The 20,086-nt window shown below is 47.0% G+C and overlaps 1 protein-coding gene and 1 long non-coding RNA gene across 2 annotated transcripts; both read right to left on the bottom strand.

Annotated features, from left to right (window-relative positions):
- Positions 1-1,195: 1,195 nt before the first annotated feature.
- On the bottom strand, positions 1,196-17,076 carry LOC117058266 (gastrula zinc finger protein XlCGF7.1-like; the record flags this gene model as incomplete). The annotated part of the gene is made up of 3 exons (XM_033169324.1): positions 16,721-17,076; positions 15,616-16,160; positions 1,196-1,516 (listed from the first exon to the last, which is right to left on the bottom strand). Coding segments are annotated over exons 1-3 (900 nt in total), but the record flags the coding sequence as incomplete, so codon positions are not given.
- On the bottom strand, positions 1,974-2,945 carry LOC117058276. The gene is made up of 2 exons (XR_004427851.1): positions 2,729-2,945; positions 1,974-2,115 (listed from the first exon to the last, which is right to left on the bottom strand). It is a non-coding gene; the product is annotated as an uncharacterized LOC117058276 (long non-coding RNA).
- Positions 17,077-20,086: the final 3,010 nt, after the last annotated feature.

The following is a 20,086-nucleotide window of genomic DNA, read 5'->3' as shown; positions in this document are numbered from 1 at the left end:
CAAGATTAAAAAAAATAGACCAAAAGCAATAAATATTTCATTCAGCAGAGCTTTACTGCTACTGAAGGCAAATGAGCATAACTGTCACAAATCCAATACATTCAGAAATCCATAAGAAATCCAGTTACAGCACACTTAACTTAAACTTACAATAAAATAAGAAAACTAAACCTTACACAATATACAAACACCACACCAGAAAGAAGAGAAAGTGAAACTCAGGCTCCTTCTGGCCTTTCTTTTATAGTCAGCATGACATTGACAGAAAGAGATAAGAGAAATGATTTAAACCAGCTGTACTCAGCTTCTCAGAAGGTATAACTCAAACATCATGAACATTCTAGAAGCTTCCAGAACCCTCTCAAATTAGGTAGAATAGGAAAGAATAGGAATGATCTCTACACATAAGATCAATACTTTCTTCACTAAAAAATGCAAGCTGACACACCCACCCACAGGGCACAGCACCCCCATACACTACTGAAGGCACTCACAGGTCCCCCTTGGAGAGGAAAGGTCTGGCTGGATCACAGTCAGTAGTCTGGGATTGGCATTTGCATGTGTGGGGTCCTTCTGCACCCCGCATACATGTGAATGTACCCTCAGAGTCCCTTCCAACACTATGATTCTACAATTCAACTATTCTCCCTGCTGTGAGTTCTTGGATGGAAAGTGAGCTTGCTCATCTGAAGCTCTTTCCACATTTCAAGCACTGTTATGGTTTCTCCCCTGTATGAATTCTTTGATGGGAAGTGAGATGGTCCTTTCTACTGAAGCTCTTTCCACAATCCAAGCACAGGTATGATTTTTGCCCTGTATGAATTCTTTGATGGAAAATGAGATGGTCTTTCTAATGAAGCTCTTTCCACATTCCAAGCATTGATATGGTTTCCTGTTGTATGAATTTTTTGATGGCAAGTGAGATGGTCCTTTCGACTGAAGCTCTTTCCACATTCCATGCACTGATATGGTTTCTGTCCTGTATGAATTCTTTGATGGAAAGTGAGATGGACGCTTTTTCTGAAGCTCTTTCCACATTCGAGACATTGATAGGGTTTCTCCCCTGTATGAATTCTTTGATGGGAAGCAAGATGGTTGCTGTGACTGAAGCTCTTCCACATTCCAAGCACTGATACACTTTCTCCCCTGTATGGATTCTTTGATGGGAAGTGAGATTGTCCTTTCGACTGAAGCTCTTTCCACATTCCGAGCACTGATATGGTTTCTCCGCTGCATGGATTCTTTGATGGGAAGTGAGTTGGGAGCTCTGACTGAAGCTCTTTCCACATTCTAAGCACTGATATGGCTTTTCCCCTGTATGAATTCTTTGATGGGAAGCGAGATGGGAGCTGTGACTGAAGTTCTTTCCACATTCCAAGCAATGATAGGGTTTCTCCCCTGTATGAATTCTTTCATGGGAAGTGAGACTTGCCTTCCAACTGAAGCTCCTTCCACACTCTTTACACTGAAATGGTTTCTCCAATGTATGAATTCTCTGATGGGCAGTGAGACTTTCCTTCTGAGTGAAGCTCTTCCACATTTCAAGCACTGATATGGTTTCTCCCCTGTATGAGTTATTTGATGGTTGGCGAGAGTGGAGCTCCGACCGAAGCTCTTTCCACATTTTAAGCACTGATATGGCTTCTGCCCTGTATGAATTCTTTGATGTAAATTGAGAGAGGCGCTGTGACTGAAGCTCTTTCCACATTCCAGCACTGATAGGGTTTCTCCCCTGTATGCACTCTTAGATGGGAAATGAGAATTTTCTTGTGGGTGAAGCTCTTTCTACAATCCAAACATTGAAATGGTTTCTCACCCATATGAATTCTTTGATGGGAAGTGAGATTTGACTTCCATCTGAAGCTCTTTCCACACTCTTGACAGTGAAATGGTTTCTCTGGTTTATGAATTCTCTGATGGGCAGTGAGACTTTCCTTCCGGGTGAAAATTTTTCCACATTCCAAACACTGATGTGGTTTCATCCCATAGGATTTATTTGATAGGAAGTGGAAAGGGAGATGGAGCTCTCGCCACACTCCAAATATTCATATGGTTTCTCTACTGTGTGGGTTTTGTCATGGTCTCCCCTGTTCTTCATTTCCAATTCATCACCACCTTCAATGGAGAGAGAAATTGATTAGAACCTCAGAAATAAATGAAGCCCCAAATAATTGAACAATGCTAATTTACTCTTGTGATAGTGGAAGAACTGAAGGGGGTTAGCATGAGGTCTTACTGCAGGGTTCACTGCCTTTGTAGACTGGCATTCATGGACATATTTGTGGGAACCTGAGATATGCAAAGCCTGGCTCTTTTATTGAATGGATTTTCTTCGCCCAATCATGGAATTTCCTGCATCTCTAGTGTCAGTCACCTGTTTGTTGCTCCATTTCCAAGGTCCATAGTCTCTTTGGTCAACCAAAACAGAAGCAAAAGCAAAAACACAAAGCCTGGGAAAATCTACTTTCATTTCCCTAAGAACTCTGAAAACTACATTTATGAAGGCCTGGGCAGTTCTGAGCAGCCTGATCATGGTTTAAAAAAGCATAACTGGAGGAGGAATTTTCACAGACGAAACAATCCTACCCCTCCACTTATGGCGCCCTGTGCTCTGTTGCACTCCCAGATGTTGTAGGTCATGCTATTGAGCTCCATCCATCTGGCAGGTTTTTCAGTTTGATATATATGCCTATGGAATTTCAAAACAGATCTTATCCGGGAGCCTTACCGAGGGAGGCCATGATCCCATCATTCTCCTCCATGACTTCCTTATGCAAAGCTCTCTGGTCAGGATCCAGCAACACCACTCCTCTTCCGTGAAATGCACAGCTACATCTTCAAAGCACACTAGACTCTGAAAGGAAAAAGACAAAGGTCCTCCTCTAAGGCAGTCTAAAGATTATCTACTACACTTTGCTGTGTTGTTTCCTGCCTGTTCATTGCTGTGTTGTTAGTTGCAATGGGGATACTCAAAAATTCTGAGCAAAGGTCCACTACACTGTACCACTTGGTCCCTGCAGGGATGGTGCTCTGAGGGTTGGGCACCACTGGGTGCCTTTGAATCATGAACTGGTACACAAGTCTTAGATCTTGGACCAGCCACAAAAGATCTGGAGTAGAATTCAAGGCTTGTGGATAGGTATTACTGACAAGGCTTGCCATTTTGATATAGAAAGTATTGGTCTAATATGTAGAGATCATTCCTATTCTATTGATTCAAGAATGTTCTGGAAACTTGTCTGGGTCTCACAAGCTAGAAGCTGCTGCAGGCTGCAAGCAGCTAGTCTCTAGCTGATCAGCAATTTTTCCATTCTGCTTGGAAATAAGCAGAAGGTTCCTGATTTTGAGGTTATTCCTTCAGAGAAGCTGAGTACAGCTGGTTGAAGCTGCCCTGTTATTTTTCTTTCTATCTCAAGGCCATGCTGCCCATAAACATAGGCCAGAATAAACCATTTTCACATTCTCTCTCTCTCTTTATTTCTGGTGGTGTGATCTGTACATAGTATGTCTAAGTGTTAAGTTCTTAGTCTTTAAGTTTTTTGTTTTTTTACTACAACTGGATTCTTAAGAACTTTGTAGTGATGGCTTCAGGGAATCGGCTTCCTCCCCCTTTGGCAGTAGATAGGCAGAATACATGGAAAGCAGTCTTCCTACCAGTTAGAACAAAGAATCCATATCCTAGGAATGAAGGTGCTCCCAATTAGGGGTTCCACCCACCTCCGCCCTAGTCACCCACGTCACTACCACATCTTCTAACCTGATCTCCTAACCACTGTGCTCTCTGTGCTGCCCCCTTATCTGCTCTTCTTGACCTTGGGCTGAGCAAATGAACACTTCCCAATGACAATGAGTCTGTTCACTCTCTCTCTCAAGTGCTGCTTCTCCCTGCTGTTCCCCATCCATTACTTCCCATCTTCTGCCTTCCGAACTATGTCCTTCTGCAAACCACTGTTCCAAATCTATATTGTCCCACTGCTCCTGGGAAGTTCCAGGATCCTGATCAGGAGCATGGAGACGGGGGAGGCTCCCACCATTCCTCCCCAGCGCAGCCCATCTCAGCATGGTCCCTGATAGAGAGCTGGATTCGTGAGCTCATTGGCCTTCAGTAAATAATACTGGATGAAGCTGCTGTACCTGCTTCATTTTTTAGGACCCTGCATTGTATTAGGTCAACTGCTTAGAAGCCCACCGTAGTACTCAATCATAAATTTAATAATAAAACTGCAAATGCTGATAAATAACACTAGTGACATACAGAAGGCTAGTTAAGGTGAGCAGGCTATTCCTGATTTTCAGCAGATAGACCTTCTTGAATGGCACTTTCAGCCTTTGTTTGGACCAGCTTTGACAAAAGCAAAGAGGAAGAGAGGGATTTCTTCAGTCCCAGAGACACCCTGGCTGCCCCCCTCCTCAGCCTCTTTCCCCACAAGGCTCCTTCCTCCTACCTGATCTGCTTCAAGCTGCTGCTTCCTCTCCACCACCATGAAAAGACGGGTGAGGAAGTCTGGTTGACATTCTTCTTTCACCTGAGAGACAAAGGTAAGTGGTAAGCCAGGAGTGCATGCTTCTCTGAGGTGTACATTTTGATGGTCATGCAAGTTGCATAGTTTTATTGTCCTCTTTTGAGCTCTTGGGCCCAAATTTCTTCCTCCCCAAAATTGAAGCAACTCACAGATTACTTTCAAAAGCAACAGAAAGACCAAACAGAGAAGAAATTCCTTCCTCCTTACCTAGTGAACTCTCTCTGGTGTCCAACAGAGTCCTCTCTGCCTCAGAGCAATTGCAGCCCATTTCTGCAACCAGATCCTTTTCCTGAAAGAGCAACAAAGAATGGTAGAGGCAAATATTTTATGGGTCCTGCCTTGGAAGCTTCCTAAAAATGGATGAGCAATTAGTACAGTATTTTAGGATTTTCTCCTCTATTTGGAGCCCCTTGGGAGTATCCAGAGGAAAGTCTCTCTCACCTGCTGCTCTGCCTGCTTCCTCTCCTCTGCCTGACTCAGGAGGAATCCTTCGCCAGGGCCACTGCCTGGGAACTGGTCTCTGCTCCACATTCCCTCACCCAGTTCTCCATCTCCAGGGGAAGGACAGCCAGGAATTGCTCCAAGATCACCAGGTCCAGCATCTGAGATTTCGTGTGCCTTTCTGGCTTCAGCCACTGATGGTCAAGGCAGTAGAGTCGGCTGCAAACCTCACGGGGTTGTTTGGCCTCCTGGGAGAAGAACTGCATGAACTGCTGGCTCTTCGCATCTGAATGAAGGGTGTTCATCTGACCCAGGAGCTTGTGCACAGAGTTTTCCCAGAATCCCCCACTGCTTCCAGTTTCCATGGCCTGGCCTCTTCCTTCTTCAGGGCCAGCTGGGTCTTGCTCATCCATCTGTGCTCACAGGAAGACTGCAAGAGATCAGAATAAAACTCTCTTTTTTCTGCCATTTTGTCTGTCGAATTAAAACCATTAAAAATTATAGTGTATGCAAACTAATAAAAAAACCCAAAAACCACAGATACAAAAGAAATCCAAAAATTCAAATTAAAACCCAACATTCAATTTTTTTAAAAAAACAAACCCACCCCCAAATAAATCAGAACCCTCCCAAGTTAAAACTTTCATCACCACAATAACATAAACTGAATTTCTTAACCCCTATTCTTTACATAATCTAACCCAGGCATGTCCAACAGGTAGATCGTGATCTACTGGTAGATCACTGGACGTCTGTGGTAGATCACTGGTAGATCAGTGGCTCCCCCCCAAAGAAGCTAAAAAACTTTGGCTCCCCTTAAAAAACTCAACATCTTTGCCTTCCACCCCTAAAATGACCCGACCCACCAAAAACAGGGCTTTCCTTCCTAACACAAGCTCAATTTTGCTTTCCTCCTCCCTAAAGAAGCTCAACAACTTGAACTTGTACGTGAACCCCAAAAACAGGGCTTTCCTTCCTAAAAAAAAAGCTCAACAACTTTGACCTGAACCCCCAAAAGCGGGTAGATCACTGCCAGTCTTTAACTCTGTGAGTAGATCGCAGTCTCTTGGAAATTGGCCACCCCTGATCTAACCTATGTGAGGACTACAACCATGTGTATTTACAAACACACATTCAGGGGCCAAAGAGTTCAGCCAGATGCCTGGATCAGAAGTAATAATAATAATAATACCATAAGCCAGCACTGCTGTTGCCAACGTCCAGGCCAACAAACGCAGCTGAGCTTGATTTTGGGAGCAGGTAGAGGAAAGAAAGTCTGCTCCGTGGGGGGAGGGGGGTTGGCCAGATGGATCAGCTGAACACGGGGGGGGGGGCTCAGTTCCCGTGCTGTGGACCCGAGGGGATCGGGCTGGAAAGGGCCCACAATCCCGCGGCCAGATGATATTATGCGCTGGGATCCCTCTCTCTAGTCAGGCCATAGTTATACCCCCCCCCCTTCTCTCTCGATGGAGCTCAAGGGGCATCCCTGGGTCTGTAGCTGCACACCTCCTGGGAACGAGCCCCCGCCCTGGCTTTGCAGGATGGAGGGGGAGGACCCTCGGCTCCCTGATTTGGGGGTCGGTGGGGGTGGGCAGGGAGCCCCTCTTCTCCCCAATGCCCCCTCCGGGGAGAGAGAGAGAGGAGACTCACCAGAGCGCAGAAGGCGCCGCCGAGGCAGCATTTGCAAAGCAGACAACAGCCCCCTCCCCCTTGCAGGAAGAGGGGGGAGGGAGGACCTGCCCCCCCCACGACACTTTTATTTCCTGTCCTCTCTAGGAATCCAGCTCAGCTCCTTTTAACCCTTGGCAAGCCGTGCGCACCCAGCGCACCCTTCTCTCCTCAACATTACCGCCTCCAGAGCAGAAGCCCAGGAGAAACGTGTGCGTTGCGCAGTCAGATAAGGTTTTTTTTGGGGGGGGGGCTCTTTGCTGACGGGCTAAGCTGCTCCCTCCATTGGAAACAGAGGGAGCAGCTTGCAGGGGAAAAGGTTCATCAGACCAATGATATCCTCCAAAATTTCTCCGATAAATTTTACTGTTTATAACCTCCTACACATCTTACTGAGTTGCCCCAGCCACTCTGGGTTGCTTCACACACATATAAAAACATATAAAACATTAAACATTAAAAAACACTTCCCTGTGCCATCTGTTTGCCTTCAGGACGGATCGGTGGTCGGATAACTCCATACCCAACAACATTTCTCCAATGAAAATAGGGACATCCTAAGGAAAAGCAAGAAGTCCCATGGACTGCAATCCTATTCATTCTTAAGGAAATCAGCCCTGAGTGCTCACTGGAAGGACAGATCCTGAAGCTGAGGCTACAATACTTTGGCCACCTCATGGGAAGAGAAGACTCCCTGGAAAAGACCCTGATGTTGGGAAAGATGGAGGGCACAAGGAGAAGGGGATGACAGAGGAGGAGATGGTTGGACAGTGTTCTCGAAGCTACCAACATGAGTCCGACCAAACTGCGGGAGGCAGTGGAAGACAGGAGTGCCTGGCGTGCTCTGGTCCATGGGGTCACGAAGAGTCGGACACGACTAAACAACTAAACAACAGCAACAGCAAGGAAAAGCAGGATATTCCCGGATCAAATCAGAAAGTGGGATGGCTTTTCTAAATAAGGGACGTCCCTGGAAAAAAGGGACACTTGGAGGGTCTGCTGACTTCCTTGCAGACTCTGTGCAAACAAATCTGGATAAATGCTCAATGCGCATCAACTCCACAGCCGAAGGCAGCGATGCTTCTGAATATCAGTGTCTGGAAGCTACAGGAGAAGAGAGGCATCTGGTCTGTCCCTGTGAGAAGAGGATGCTGGAGTAGATGAGCCATGGGCTGGATCCAGCAGCCAGGCTCTTGCATGAGTGGAAGAAAATTAAAATGAAGAGCCATATATATTAAGAGATTAATGCATGAAATAGCTAAAGCGGAAGGCGATAGAAGTGTTGTAGAATTCCCCCCCCCCCGGGGGGGGGACTTGTGCAAGAGCGGATTTCTCAGCTGTCCCTTCCATCACTAGCCGCCTTTCCACTTGCCCAGGGTGCGGTACGATGAGCCTGAGAAAAGCCCTTCAGAAAAGCCTTTCTGTTCCCTAGTTTCACCAAGCACAACATATCATTAAATAAAAAGAAACCCCGTTTCTTTTTCTCCATGTATATATACTGTTATGTATGAAAACCTATGAATGTACCTGGAGAAGAGAAGGTTAAGGGGTGATATGATAGCCATGTTCAAATATAAAAGGATGTCATATAGAGGAGGGAGAAAGGTTGTTTTCTGCTGCTCCAGAGAAGCGGACACGGGGCAATGGATTCAAACTACAAGAAAGAAGTTTCCACCTAAACATTAGGAAGAACTTCCTGACAGTGAGAGCTGTTCGGCCGTGGAATTTGCTGCCAAGGAGTATGGTGGAGTCTCCTTCTTTGGAGGTCTTTAAGCAGAGGCTTGACAGCCATCTGTCAGGAATGCTTTGATGGTGTTTCCTGCTTGGCAGGGGTTGGACTGGATGGCCCTTGGGGTCTCTTCCAACTCTAGGATTCTATGATTCTACTCTGTATTTGCATATTGCCGAGAACCAACCACTCAGAAGCACCAGATTTTGACAGCTAGCCAATGGGGGTTATCGAACAGCGGCCCCTAGCGGGCAGAATCCGTTGCCTGCAAGCTGAGCTCCTGCAAACTACAAAGGCTGAAATAACAGAACACCACTAGTAATCACATACAGCTCCCGAGTTAAAACAGTACAACCCATCATCAGAGATCTACAACTTCAGACAATGACAGTTCTCTTTCTCAAGCTCTGGGAGGAAGACCTTTCATTGCCTACAGACAGCCACCCAATCTTAAAAGTGTGCATGCACATGAAAGCTCATACCAAGAACAAACTTAGTTGGTCTCTAAGGTGCTACTGGAAAGAATTTTTTATTTTGTCCTCACCCACAATAATACAACAACCAGACTTAACACGGACACTGGTACCAGAGCCTGCAATAAACCCAGATGGCAATTTTGCTGCCACATACACCCGGACAACACCATTACTGGCCCCAACAACATCAAACATACCGTCTCAGGACTATTTAATTGCTCATCTTCTAACATTGTTCTAGTTGCAGGTAGGTAGCCGTGTTGGTCTGCAGTAGTCAAAAATAAAAATAAAAAAATCCTTCCAGTAGTACCTTAGGGACCAACTAAGTTTGTTATTGGTATGCGCTTTTGTGTGCATCAGGGGTCAGCAACCTTTTTCAGCCATGGGCCGGTCCGGTCGTCCCTCAGACCTTGTGGAGGGCCAGACTATATTTTGAAGAAAAATGAACGAATTCCTATGCCCCACAAATAAACCAGAGATGCATTTTAAATAAAATGACACATTCTATTCATGTAAAAACATGCTGATTCCCAGACCGTCCTTGGGCCAGATTTAGAAGGCAATTGGGCCGCATCCGGCCCCCAGGCCTTAGGTTGCCTACCCCTGGTGTGCATGCACACTTCTTCAGATGTGAGGGCGATCTGGCTACGACATCTGTCACCCCATTGATCGCCAGGGTTGATTTGGCTGATCTGGCTGGCTAGGCGGGTGTCCCCTTCCTCCCTCACCGCTCCATGTGCGTCCCTTCCGAAGCTGCGCGCTCGGTGGAAGAGGACGACCATCCCAGATAGAAGGAGTGTACCGTTCTTCGGTCAAGGGTATACGATAGCTGCGCTCCCCTGCTAGAACCTCCAAACACTGAAACAGAAGTCACCAGACCCTTATATTAGTGAAGGGGTGGGGAGGGGTATTACTCAGAAGGGGGGTGGGAATGGGTGATTGGCTGATAGGTGTGGAAAACCTGTTGACGACTATTAACAACTGCAATTGGTCTTACAGGAAAAAGCAAGGGGTGAGATGGCTAAAGATAGCTTTGTCATGTATAATGAGATAAGAATCCAATGTATCTATTCAGACCAGGTGTCTCCATGGTTTTAAGTTTGGTAATTCAGCAAATTCTCTTTCCAGTCTATTTCAGAAATTCCTTTGTTAAGACAGCTACTTTGAGATCTTGTACAGAATGTCCTGGGAGATGGAAGTGTTCTCCTACTGGTTTCTCTGTCTTGTGATTCCTGATATCAGATTTATGTCCATTTATGCCAAAGGTAGTTTACCAGCCAGTGTGCCCGGCTTCAGGGAATCTGACCCCCCTCCCTCACAGCAGGCTTCCAGTAATGGAAAGACAAGAAGCTCTTACCAAAGTCTTTTATTCAATATTCACAGAGAGAGATGCAGGGTGCCTTCTCTTGGATAATGGCGTTGCTCTGCGTAATCTGCTCCCCCCACCTTCCCTCTCAGTCGTCAGCAGCTCCACCCTTTTACAGTGGCTGCATAAGGCCCCTTGTCTACTCACTAACTGCTCTACCAATTTCACTGCTCTCTGGGTCCTAGGAGAAGGGGGGCCTGGAATGCTTTCTAATGACAACATGCAGCCAGCTGCTCCAGCTCTGCTGATCCACCCCCTCTTCTCCCATTATCTCCCAGCTTTGTCCCTCTTCTGTCTCAGAGTTATGACCTTCTGCAAACCACCGTTGTAAATCTATACTGTCCTCCTCGGGAAGGTTCAGGAGAAGGGGGAGGATGGTCGCCACCATTCCTCCTCTGGTGTCTAGTCCCTGACACAGTCCATTTGGGACAGAGAGTACTTGGCCATGGTATTCCATGTTCTGGATCTGATGGGATCATTGCAATGCCCTCCACATGGAGCTGCCCTTGGAGATGACTCAGAAACAGTTCCCTCTCTTTATCAATGGGTTTTCTATCTCCCCATTTTCTCCAAGGAGCTCCAGGCGGCATCCATGTGTCCTCGCTCCTCACTGAATTCCTGTCTTGAAACAGGAATACACATGGAGATACACATGGCGCCTCAAGGAAGCCGAGCATCTTCAAAGCAGGATCAGAGCTTTTTTTTCCTCCAAAGAATCCAGGGAACTGGGAAAGCTTTACTTCTAACTGAAGGACAACAGAGGACTTGCATCTTGAGGAGGTCAGCATCAGGGAGGAGAGGAGCCTTGCAGGATCAGGCCAGTGGGTCCCCCTCTGTATTCCCCCCTCCTGTTCCCACTGGGGCCTCAATGGGAAGCCCCCCAGCAAGACTGGGGCACAAGAGCCCCCCTCTCCCCCCTGCGCTTCTTCCCAGCAACTGGGATTCAGAAGCATCGCTGGGGAGACAAGAGCTCAGCCCTCGAGGATGAAGCCACCAGGAGCCTCTCCTCCTCCCTGCACTGGTCCCAGCCTGCCTCCTGGGGCAGGGAGTTCTAGAGGTTTGAGTCTGCATCACACCAAGAAGCGCTTTCTTTTCTCTGCTCTCCATCTTCCAACAGACTTTATTCACTAAATGTATAGGTCAGGATTTCCTTTTTATTTCTTGCGTATATTTTAAGTCCAAATGTTTCTGTCTGGCTACAATCCCTGTTAATAAATGGGACTTGTACATCAATCTGAATTGAGTTTATTTGCATTATTGATGTATCTACTGAGGGAGAGAGGAGCTTTTTATCAATGTAACCTATTTATATGCAACGGTGTCTTTTTGAAATGTGTATTTGTTTACATTGTCTGTTGTTGCTGCCATTTCCTGTGCACCGTTTATATTATAATATATTAAGTGGTATAGAAATTTAATACTCTACCAATACATAATTCCCCCCCCCCAAAAAAAAAACAAAGACCCCTCCCAAAGTGTCAAGCAGCGAGTGGATCCAAATGAAGTTGCAGATCTCCTGCGCAGGCAAAGGGCAGGGATTTCAGCTGCCTGACTTGGGGGTCCCCGCCTGCACCCCCCCCCCCCGCGCATGCACCCTTCCCTGCAGCCTTGGGACGCCCTGCCTTCTCCCAATGCACCCTACGCAATCAGAGAAAGGAGACTCACCGGATTCCAGAAGGCGCCACCAAGGCAGCAAGTGCGGAGAAGAGAGACGAAAGCCCCCACTTCCCTTTGCAGGAAGGAGCTTCGGATTAAGGACTCCCCCTCCCCGCCCGCCTCTCTAGGAATGCAGCTCAGTTCCCTTTCACCTTTGCAAGGCGACGCCCCAGCTCAATGTGCGTCTCCCTTGGCTTTCCTCTAGACCAGAAAGAGGCAAACGCTGCAGTCTTTCTTCCTAGGGAAGTCTCTCTCTCTCTCTCCCCCCCCCCTCCGCCCTCGATCATTCGGGCGGCCCTTTTCTAAGACTATTTCAGCTCTGAGGCGAGGGGACCAGAACCTGACACAGGATTCCCGGTGTGCTCGCACCCTAGATCCGTAGAAGGGCATTCTGGTCCTGGAAATGTAATATTCAGTTCCCTTTCCTAATGTTACGCGCAAAGCAGAGAGGGGCTCCTCCGCAAAACGAAGAACACGGGCACAACCGCGTCAGCTTTTGGCACCAGGAGGGAAAGACCGCCTTTTCCTTATCTGAAGGGGTGGACCGACCAGGAGCCGTCCTGTTGATGGTTGTTGTTCAGTCGTTCAGTCGTGTCCGACTCTTCGTGACCCCATGGACCAGAGCACGCCAGGCACGCCTATCCTTCACTGCCTCTCGCAGTTTGGCCAACTCATGCCAGTCGCTTCGAGAACACTGTCCAACCATCTCATCCTCTGTCGTCCCCTTCTCCTTGTGCCCTCCGCTCCATCCCAATATCAGGGTCTTTTCCAGGGAGTCTTCTCTTCTCATGAGGTGGCCAAAGTACTGGAGCCTCAACTTCAGGATCTGTCCTTCCAGTGAGCACTCAGGGCTGATTTCTTTGAGAATGGATAGGTTTGATCTTCTTCCTGTTGAACAGCTGACCAATCACAGCCTGCAGAACAGACCTTTAAACCTTAATCCCACTTGCGAATCAGCAGCCCCTTCGGGGGAAATGGCAGGCAAGCCGAAGAAAAGGCCGGATTGATTGCCTCTGTCCAAGTCTGCAAACAGCCGCCAAGGATCACCTGGCGCTCAGAGGGCGGGAGGTCCCCAAGGGACGCGCGCCAAAGCTCAAGCCTTCCTTCCATTTTGAATGGAAGAAGCACAGAAACTCATTAGAAATAGCCGAATAAATGTTTTTACTTGGTTCCAACGGCAATAAAATGATCAGGCAGAGGCAGAGGGGGGCTGAGTCATGAGATGAATTGGGCGTTGGAGGCCACGATCCTGGGAACGTGCCCCGGCCAGGATCACCCCTTACCAAGGGCCAGACTGGAGCTCGGCACCTCAGGATGGAGATTCACGACGAGGTGCAGCAAGCCTGGGTGTGCCAAGCGATACAAAATAACGAAAGGAATTGTAAATACTCTCTCTGCTAGGTGAAAGAGGTCTAATCCCTGCCTTGAGGGACAGGGGGTGTCGGGGGCTCCTGTTTGTCACCACACCTCCTTCCTTCTGACGGCTTTCATGATGCTTTTGCAGATGTATCCTGGGAAACTTTGGTAATTTTAAAAAACGGAGGTAACCTTTGATCTTGATTATTCTCTGCTTTGCTTAAGGTTAGAAACTTTGTGGCAACAAAATAAAAGATTTGGCGTGGCTGCCGCTGTTTTTCTTGGCTGTGCTCCCTTTGCTGGAACATGACAGATTTGGGACCCACAGAGTCAGACCCTGATGAAGTTGGGAAACACAGGTTTTGTTGTTTATTTTCCCCTTTAAACAAACAAATCCCTAACTGTAACAGGACACCTTAAAATGTACATACCTGTGTTATGCCTTGATAACTTAGTACTTATATAGAAAACCCAAAAACTCATGTTGCACCAATGGAACATTTTTTTAAAGCCCACAACTTTAAAGAAAATTCAAGTATGGGGTGCAGGGGGAGGGGAAGAAAGGTGCTTTAAATGTGTGGTGGACAAAGTCTCAATGGCTCTCCAGGTTCCCCAACCTCAGATTTCTGGAGCTAAAGAACTGGAATGCCTATTCTACCTAAGCAGGATGATTTCTGTGACTGGTTGTTTCATTCCAGTTTTGAAGCTGGGTGTCTTAGTCCAGATTCAGGGATTCCTCTCTGGAAGCAGGAGAACCCGGCCCCCTCGCTGCCTTTGGAGTAATGCTCCATCCTTGCAGGAACTTCTGAAACATTTCGTTTTGATTTCATGTGGTTGTTTTGAAGACTGTGTTCTATTTTGGTCTTGGATTCAAATGCGACTGTGGCCATTCCAAAGAGATATCCTTGCAACTGTTAGTTTAGCGGCATGTATTTATGCATTTATTTTAAAGATTATGTGTCATATTAAGCAAGAGGGAGTTGGGAGGGGGGGAAGAGTGTGTCACCCCTCACCCACAAAGCTCACTGTGCGACCTTGGACCAGAAAGTCACTGTCTCTCAGCCTAAAGTACCTCACAGGATTGCTTGTTTATGTCAATATTCATGGACAGCTGCATCAGAACAATATGCCAGTGGTTTACAGCAATGTAAAAACATAAACCAAACAAAACATCATTAAAATTTAACAACAGGTTAAAAGCAAAAATAAATATCTAAAACACAAGCATCAATACGCTTGTGATGGATGTCATCTTAATGGCCTGCAAGTGTTTAAAAGCTGACACAGAAGGCGCCCCCTGAATCTCTAGTGGCAGGGGGTTCCACAGGACTGGGCCCATGACACCCAAGGCTTGAGATCAACACTGGTAAAAGGAGACCCATGAATACTTCTTTGAGCAACATGCAGGAGAAGTGGAATAGGTATAACTGCAATGCAGCTAAAGAACAAAAAATATATTTAAAAATGTGTCTCCAGCCCACATCCCTGATTTTGAATTAATTGTGTGTGTGGCCAAGAATGGACTCATGAAAAGCCGTCCCTAAAAACCAAATGAAAAAGAACCTGGGACACACCCAGGATATTCAGGCTACCAACTTGGGACCTCAGGCTGTCTGCTGGGAGAGGTCTGCCTGCCCTTCTTCATGGCAACTCCCTTTCCTCTGCTCCAACATTAGAGCAAGGTCACAGCCACCTTTCCAGCTCAAGGCAGCATACATAGCTCCATGCCCCCTCCAAAACACCCCCACTTTGAAATCACAATTTAAGAAAGCAATAATTATGAAAGACAAAAACTGGTTCAGCCAATGGCAGTTGTGTGTGTGCAATATAGATGTCAATAAGCCACACAATTCAGAGTGGATTGTGTGTGTGCAACTTGCAGAGAACAGAGTCTATGATTCGAACCCCTCTCCACTCTCCATCCCTTCTCTCAACTTCCTGCAATATTGGGGAAGGGCTGCTGGTCCACCTTATAGGGATACTGTAAGAATGTCTTTATGAAGAGCTTTGAATGCTTCAGAATGCCCTATGCAGAGGTCTAGTTTGTCTCCCAATGTTCTGCCACCACTGCCTTCACTGAGAGCTGCGCTGGCACCACCCTGCACCACCTTCCCACTGTTATTCAAACGAGCAGCTGCAAAGGAAATCCAACTAAACCCCAGCAGAACTTTCTGGTGTACGAGCTATTGAACAGTGGATGAAGTCCATCAGAAATGGTGGGACTTTTCTTCATTGGAGGTTTTAAGTAGAGGTTGGGTCATCTGTCATGGATGCTTTAGCTAAGATTCCTGCATTGCACAGGGTTGGGCTAGATGCCCCTCAGTGCCCCTTTCAACTCTACAATTTATGCTTCTATGGTTTCTGCCCTGTATGAATTCTTTGATGGGAGGTGAGATGGGCGCTCCATCTGAAGCTCTTTCCACATTCCAAGCACTGAAAGGGTTTCTCCCCTCTATGAATTCTCTGATGGTAAGTGAGACTTTTTTTCCAACTGAAGTTTTTGCCACATTCGAGGCACTGATATGGTTTATCCCCTGTATGAATTATTTGATGGGAAATGAGACTGGCCCTCTGACTGAAGTTCTTTCCACATTCCAAGCATTGATAGGGTTTCTCCCCTGTGTGAATTCTTTGGTGGGAAGTGAGGTTGGCAGTGTGACGGAAGCTCTTCCCACATTCCAAGCACAGATATGGTTTCTCCCCTGTATGAATTCTTTGGTGGGAAGTGAGATGGATGCTCTGTCTAAAGCTCTTGCCACATTCCAGGCACTTATATGGTTTATCCTCTGTGTGAATTCTTTGATGGGCCCTGAGATGGGCCCTCTCACTGAAGCTCTTGCCACATTCAAGGCACTGATATGGTTTATCCCCCGTATGAATTGATATGGCTTCTCCAATGTGTGGGTTTTGTTGTGGTCTCCCTTGTTCTTCTAATTCATCACCACCTGAAACAAAGACAGAAGCAGATTATTGCCTCAGGAAGAAATGGACCACCAATTATTGAACAATGCTAAAGACCACTTGTGATAAGGAAGAACTAAGGGAGTTAAATGTGAGTAGCCACAGACATATTTATGGGAACATGAGATCCAAAAAAAAACTGGCTATTTTCTGGGATGAATCTTGTTTGGGCCAATCATAATATCTGCTCCACCTTGGTCAGTCACCTCATTAGTCAACCAAAAACAGACAGAAGCAGAAACAAAAATACAAAACGTGACAGAATCTACATCCATTTCCCTAACAACTCTGAAGACTACATTTAAAAAGGCCTGGGAACTTCAGAGCAGCCTGATCATGGTTTACAAAGGCATGACTGGAGTAAGAATATTCACAGACCAAACAGTCAATACCGCTTGATTCAAGTTGAGCTGTGGGGGTGTTAGAATCCCAGGTTATCTAGGTGGCGCTGTTGAGCTCCATCCAAATCTGGGAAGTTTGTCACATAGAAATACAGGATTATGGTATTTCAATACTTATATTACGATCCCACAGGGAGCCTTACCAAGAGAGTCCATGATCCCATGATTCTCCTCCATGATGTTCTTATGCAGAACTCTCTGGTCAGGATCCAGCAATGCCACTCCTAATCCATGAAATGCACAGCTACAGCTTCAAAGCACGCTTTACCCTGAAAGAAAATGGGAAAGGTCCTCTTAGGCAATATTATTGAAAACACACTGTTCTGTTCTTTTCTACTTATTAATTGCTGTGTCCCTTTAATGGGATTTTTTTGCTGGACATTTTAATTATGGATGCTTAACATCTTCATGGAATTCTTTTATTGTGTATTTTAATGAAGCCTATTTTAGTCTTCAACAATAAACATAGAAATAAAAATGCAATGACTGATTTAAAGAATCATAGGATTGCATAGTTGGAAGGGACCCTGAGTGTCATCTAGCCCAAGCCACTGCAATATAGGAATCTCATCTATGGCCATCCAACCTCTGCTTAAAAACCACCAAGGAAGGAGAGTCCACCACTTTCTGAGGGAGTCCCTTCCACTGTCAAACAGCTCTTAGCATCAGACCTATCTTCAAGATAGTTAGTCAGACTCTCCCTTCTTGCAACCAAGAACTGAAGCCATTCGTTCGGTCCTCCCACTGAAAGCAAGAGAAAAGAAGCCTGCTCTCCTCCATGTGCAAGCGCCTTATTCAGTGGCGCTTGGCCATAGTTGGGTTCCCACTCCTGGGATCTTCAAGAGCTGCTCTCCCTCCCAACCCCACTTCAGGGCACATTTGTCTCATCTTCTAGCACTTGGAATCTCCAGCGCTCAATACATACCCCTGAGGTAGGGCCACTTTTTATTTGTTCTGAGGGCCAGATCCAGATCCCAATCCCCCCCCACCCTGTGGGGCCAAGTGGGAGGGGCCAAAGTTCATGTGGGTAGGCTCAAAAGACAGCTGTCAAAAGTAAGTAGGACTCACCTTCTTTTGTGATTGTAAGTTTTTAAAAGATGTTTTTAATGTTGTGTTTTAATATCTGTCCTGGGAACTTAGGGTGAAGGCAGGTAAATAAGAATAGTAGTAGTAGTAGTAGTAGTAGTAGTAGTAACATTGTTTAACTGTCAACAGCCATATCTGCTTGTGGCTCCTCCTATGGGATTATTGCAGTGCCCTCTATGTGGAGCTGCCCTTGAATTTGATTATGGCATTTCTATCGCTGGGTCTACCCCCTCCTCACTGAATCCCCACAACGACCCTTGAGAACAAACTTAATTCCTGTTTCAAAACAGCTGCATTGGCTGTTCCTTCATTTCTGGGCCCAGTTTAAGGAGGTCTTCACTTAGGTCCCCCAACAGAAGAACCTGAGGAAAGCTGGGTGGGGGGAGACTGTTGAAAAAAATGAAGCCCCCAGAACACACAGGCCATCAGCACTTGGCTCAATCGGGTTGATCTAAATTTAAATTCACACATGAATTACTTTCTTCACTTTGAAGTTGACTCCCACGGTCATCAATAGACCAATACTTTATATGGTTTCATAGGTGACATAAGAGGAAACATTACTATTGCACAACCACAAGGGCTGCTGACGTCGGCTCTGCGATGTTGGCTGTTCTCTGTTTACTCTGCTCAATCCTGCTCCCCATTCTTCTGTTTAAACCAATTCATGAAACAAAAACATACACACTGACCACTGATAATGAACTACACTACACATTGTAGATGTTCCTGAAAATTGCAGCCCACCCACAAACTACCACCTACGTGGCTTTGCAGAGAAGAAGAAGGGGGCAGGTTCCCTTTGCTCCCTCACTTGGGGATCGCCCCAATCAACGAGCTGAACAGACCCACCCCCCTGCATCCTCCCATGCAGCCCCAGGACCCCCCTTCTCCCCAGCGCACCCTAAGGCTGAAGAGACGAGACTCACCGCATCCCAGAATGTGCGAAGCAAAGAGAAAGAGCCCCGCTCCTCTGGCAAGAAGGGACTTGGCGGGGGTGGGGGGTGGGGAGCTTTGGTTCTGGAGGACCTGATCCCCCTCCCCCGCTCTTTTATTGCCTGTCCTCTCTAGGAACCCAGCTCTGTTCCGTTTAACCCTTGGCAAGCCGATCTCACCCAGTTCAGGCCTCTCTCCGTTTCCAAACAGGAGCCCGGCAGGAGCCGTGTGCGTTGCGCACCCTCAGAGAGGGTTTATGGGGGGGGGGGGCTCTTGGCAGACGTGCTGAGCTTCTCCCTCCCTTAGAAACAAGAGGAGCAGCTTGGGGTGTGTGTGTGTGTGTGAAGGCCTCTGCAGGGCCAAGAAGCAGGAAAGCCAATCGCAGAATCCGAGAATCCCGCCACAATTTGCGAGCATACGCAGAGCGCGCCTGCACCCGCGCCCATCCTCCTCCTCCTCCTCCTCCTCCTAGTCCAGAGGATAGCGAGGAGAGGAGGAGGAAGGCAGGCTGGCAGTCCACCCTTCCCCCGGCTCCTTTTCCAGCCCCTCGCGCGCGCAGCCGCCAATCACCCTCCTGACGAGCCCCGGCAATAGCCCCAGGCACGCGCATTTAAGCACAATTGCTTAATGTATTCTTCTGGTATGGAAGTTCAGCTGATATTCAGCTGAGGAATAGTGTAGAAGAATATCAGCCCTGAGTGCTCACTGGAAGGACAGATCCTGAAGCTGAGGCTCCAGTACTTTGGCCACCTCATGAGAAGGGAAGACTCCCTGGAAAAGACCCTGATGTTGGGCAAAGATGGAGGGCACAAGGAGAAGGGGACGACAGAGGATGAGATGGTAGGACAGTGTTCTCGAAGCTACCAAGATGAGTCTGACCAAACTGCGGGAGGCAGTGAAAGATAGGCGTGCCTGGCGTGCTCTGGTCCATGGGGTCACGAAGAGTCCGACACGACTGAACGACTGAACAACATTCCTCAGCTGTATTGTACCGGGGAAGCATGGCCAGAGATTTCCATGGAAGCTGAAGAGCAGCCCAACAGGTTAATCCGGAGTGGGGCTGCATCACGGGACTCCGTTAAATGGAAACGAAGTCTCCAGAGGCACCTGTTTACAGAGGATGCTTTCACTTTGCTCTGTTATCCCGATGAAAAGCACTTTCTTGGTGAAATATCACTTTTACCAGTAACACCTGTACTGAAGAAGTCCTTTCCTAGGGTTTTGTATTCGTTTTGTAAACCCGCCCCCACATGAGTAACTGGTCCTCAAACAGGTCCTAGGAATCTTCTCAAGGCCCAACATAGTCCCTTTCACTCTGTAGTCATATTGTGGGGGTTTCCAGTGAAAATCCCATATTTGGCAGCATTCCCTAAAATGGATTTCATGCAATGGAAATCCCAAAAAGCACAGTAAGTCCTCTGGGCTTTTAAAATATGGAATCTGTGGAAATAATGCTTACACCCCCCCTCTATTCTGTTTTCATTCAC

Source organism: Lacerta agilis, chromosome 14, assembly GCF_009819535.1.
Source record: "Lacerta agilis isolate rLacAgi1 chromosome 14, rLacAgi1.pri, whole genome shotgun sequence".
In the NCBI taxonomy this organism is placed as follows: domain Eukaryota; kingdom Metazoa; phylum Chordata; class Lepidosauria; order Squamata; family Lacertidae; genus Lacerta; species Lacerta agilis.
The sequence above is the reverse complement of the archived record's forward strand: the minus strand, read 5'-3'. Positions and strand labels throughout refer to the sequence as shown.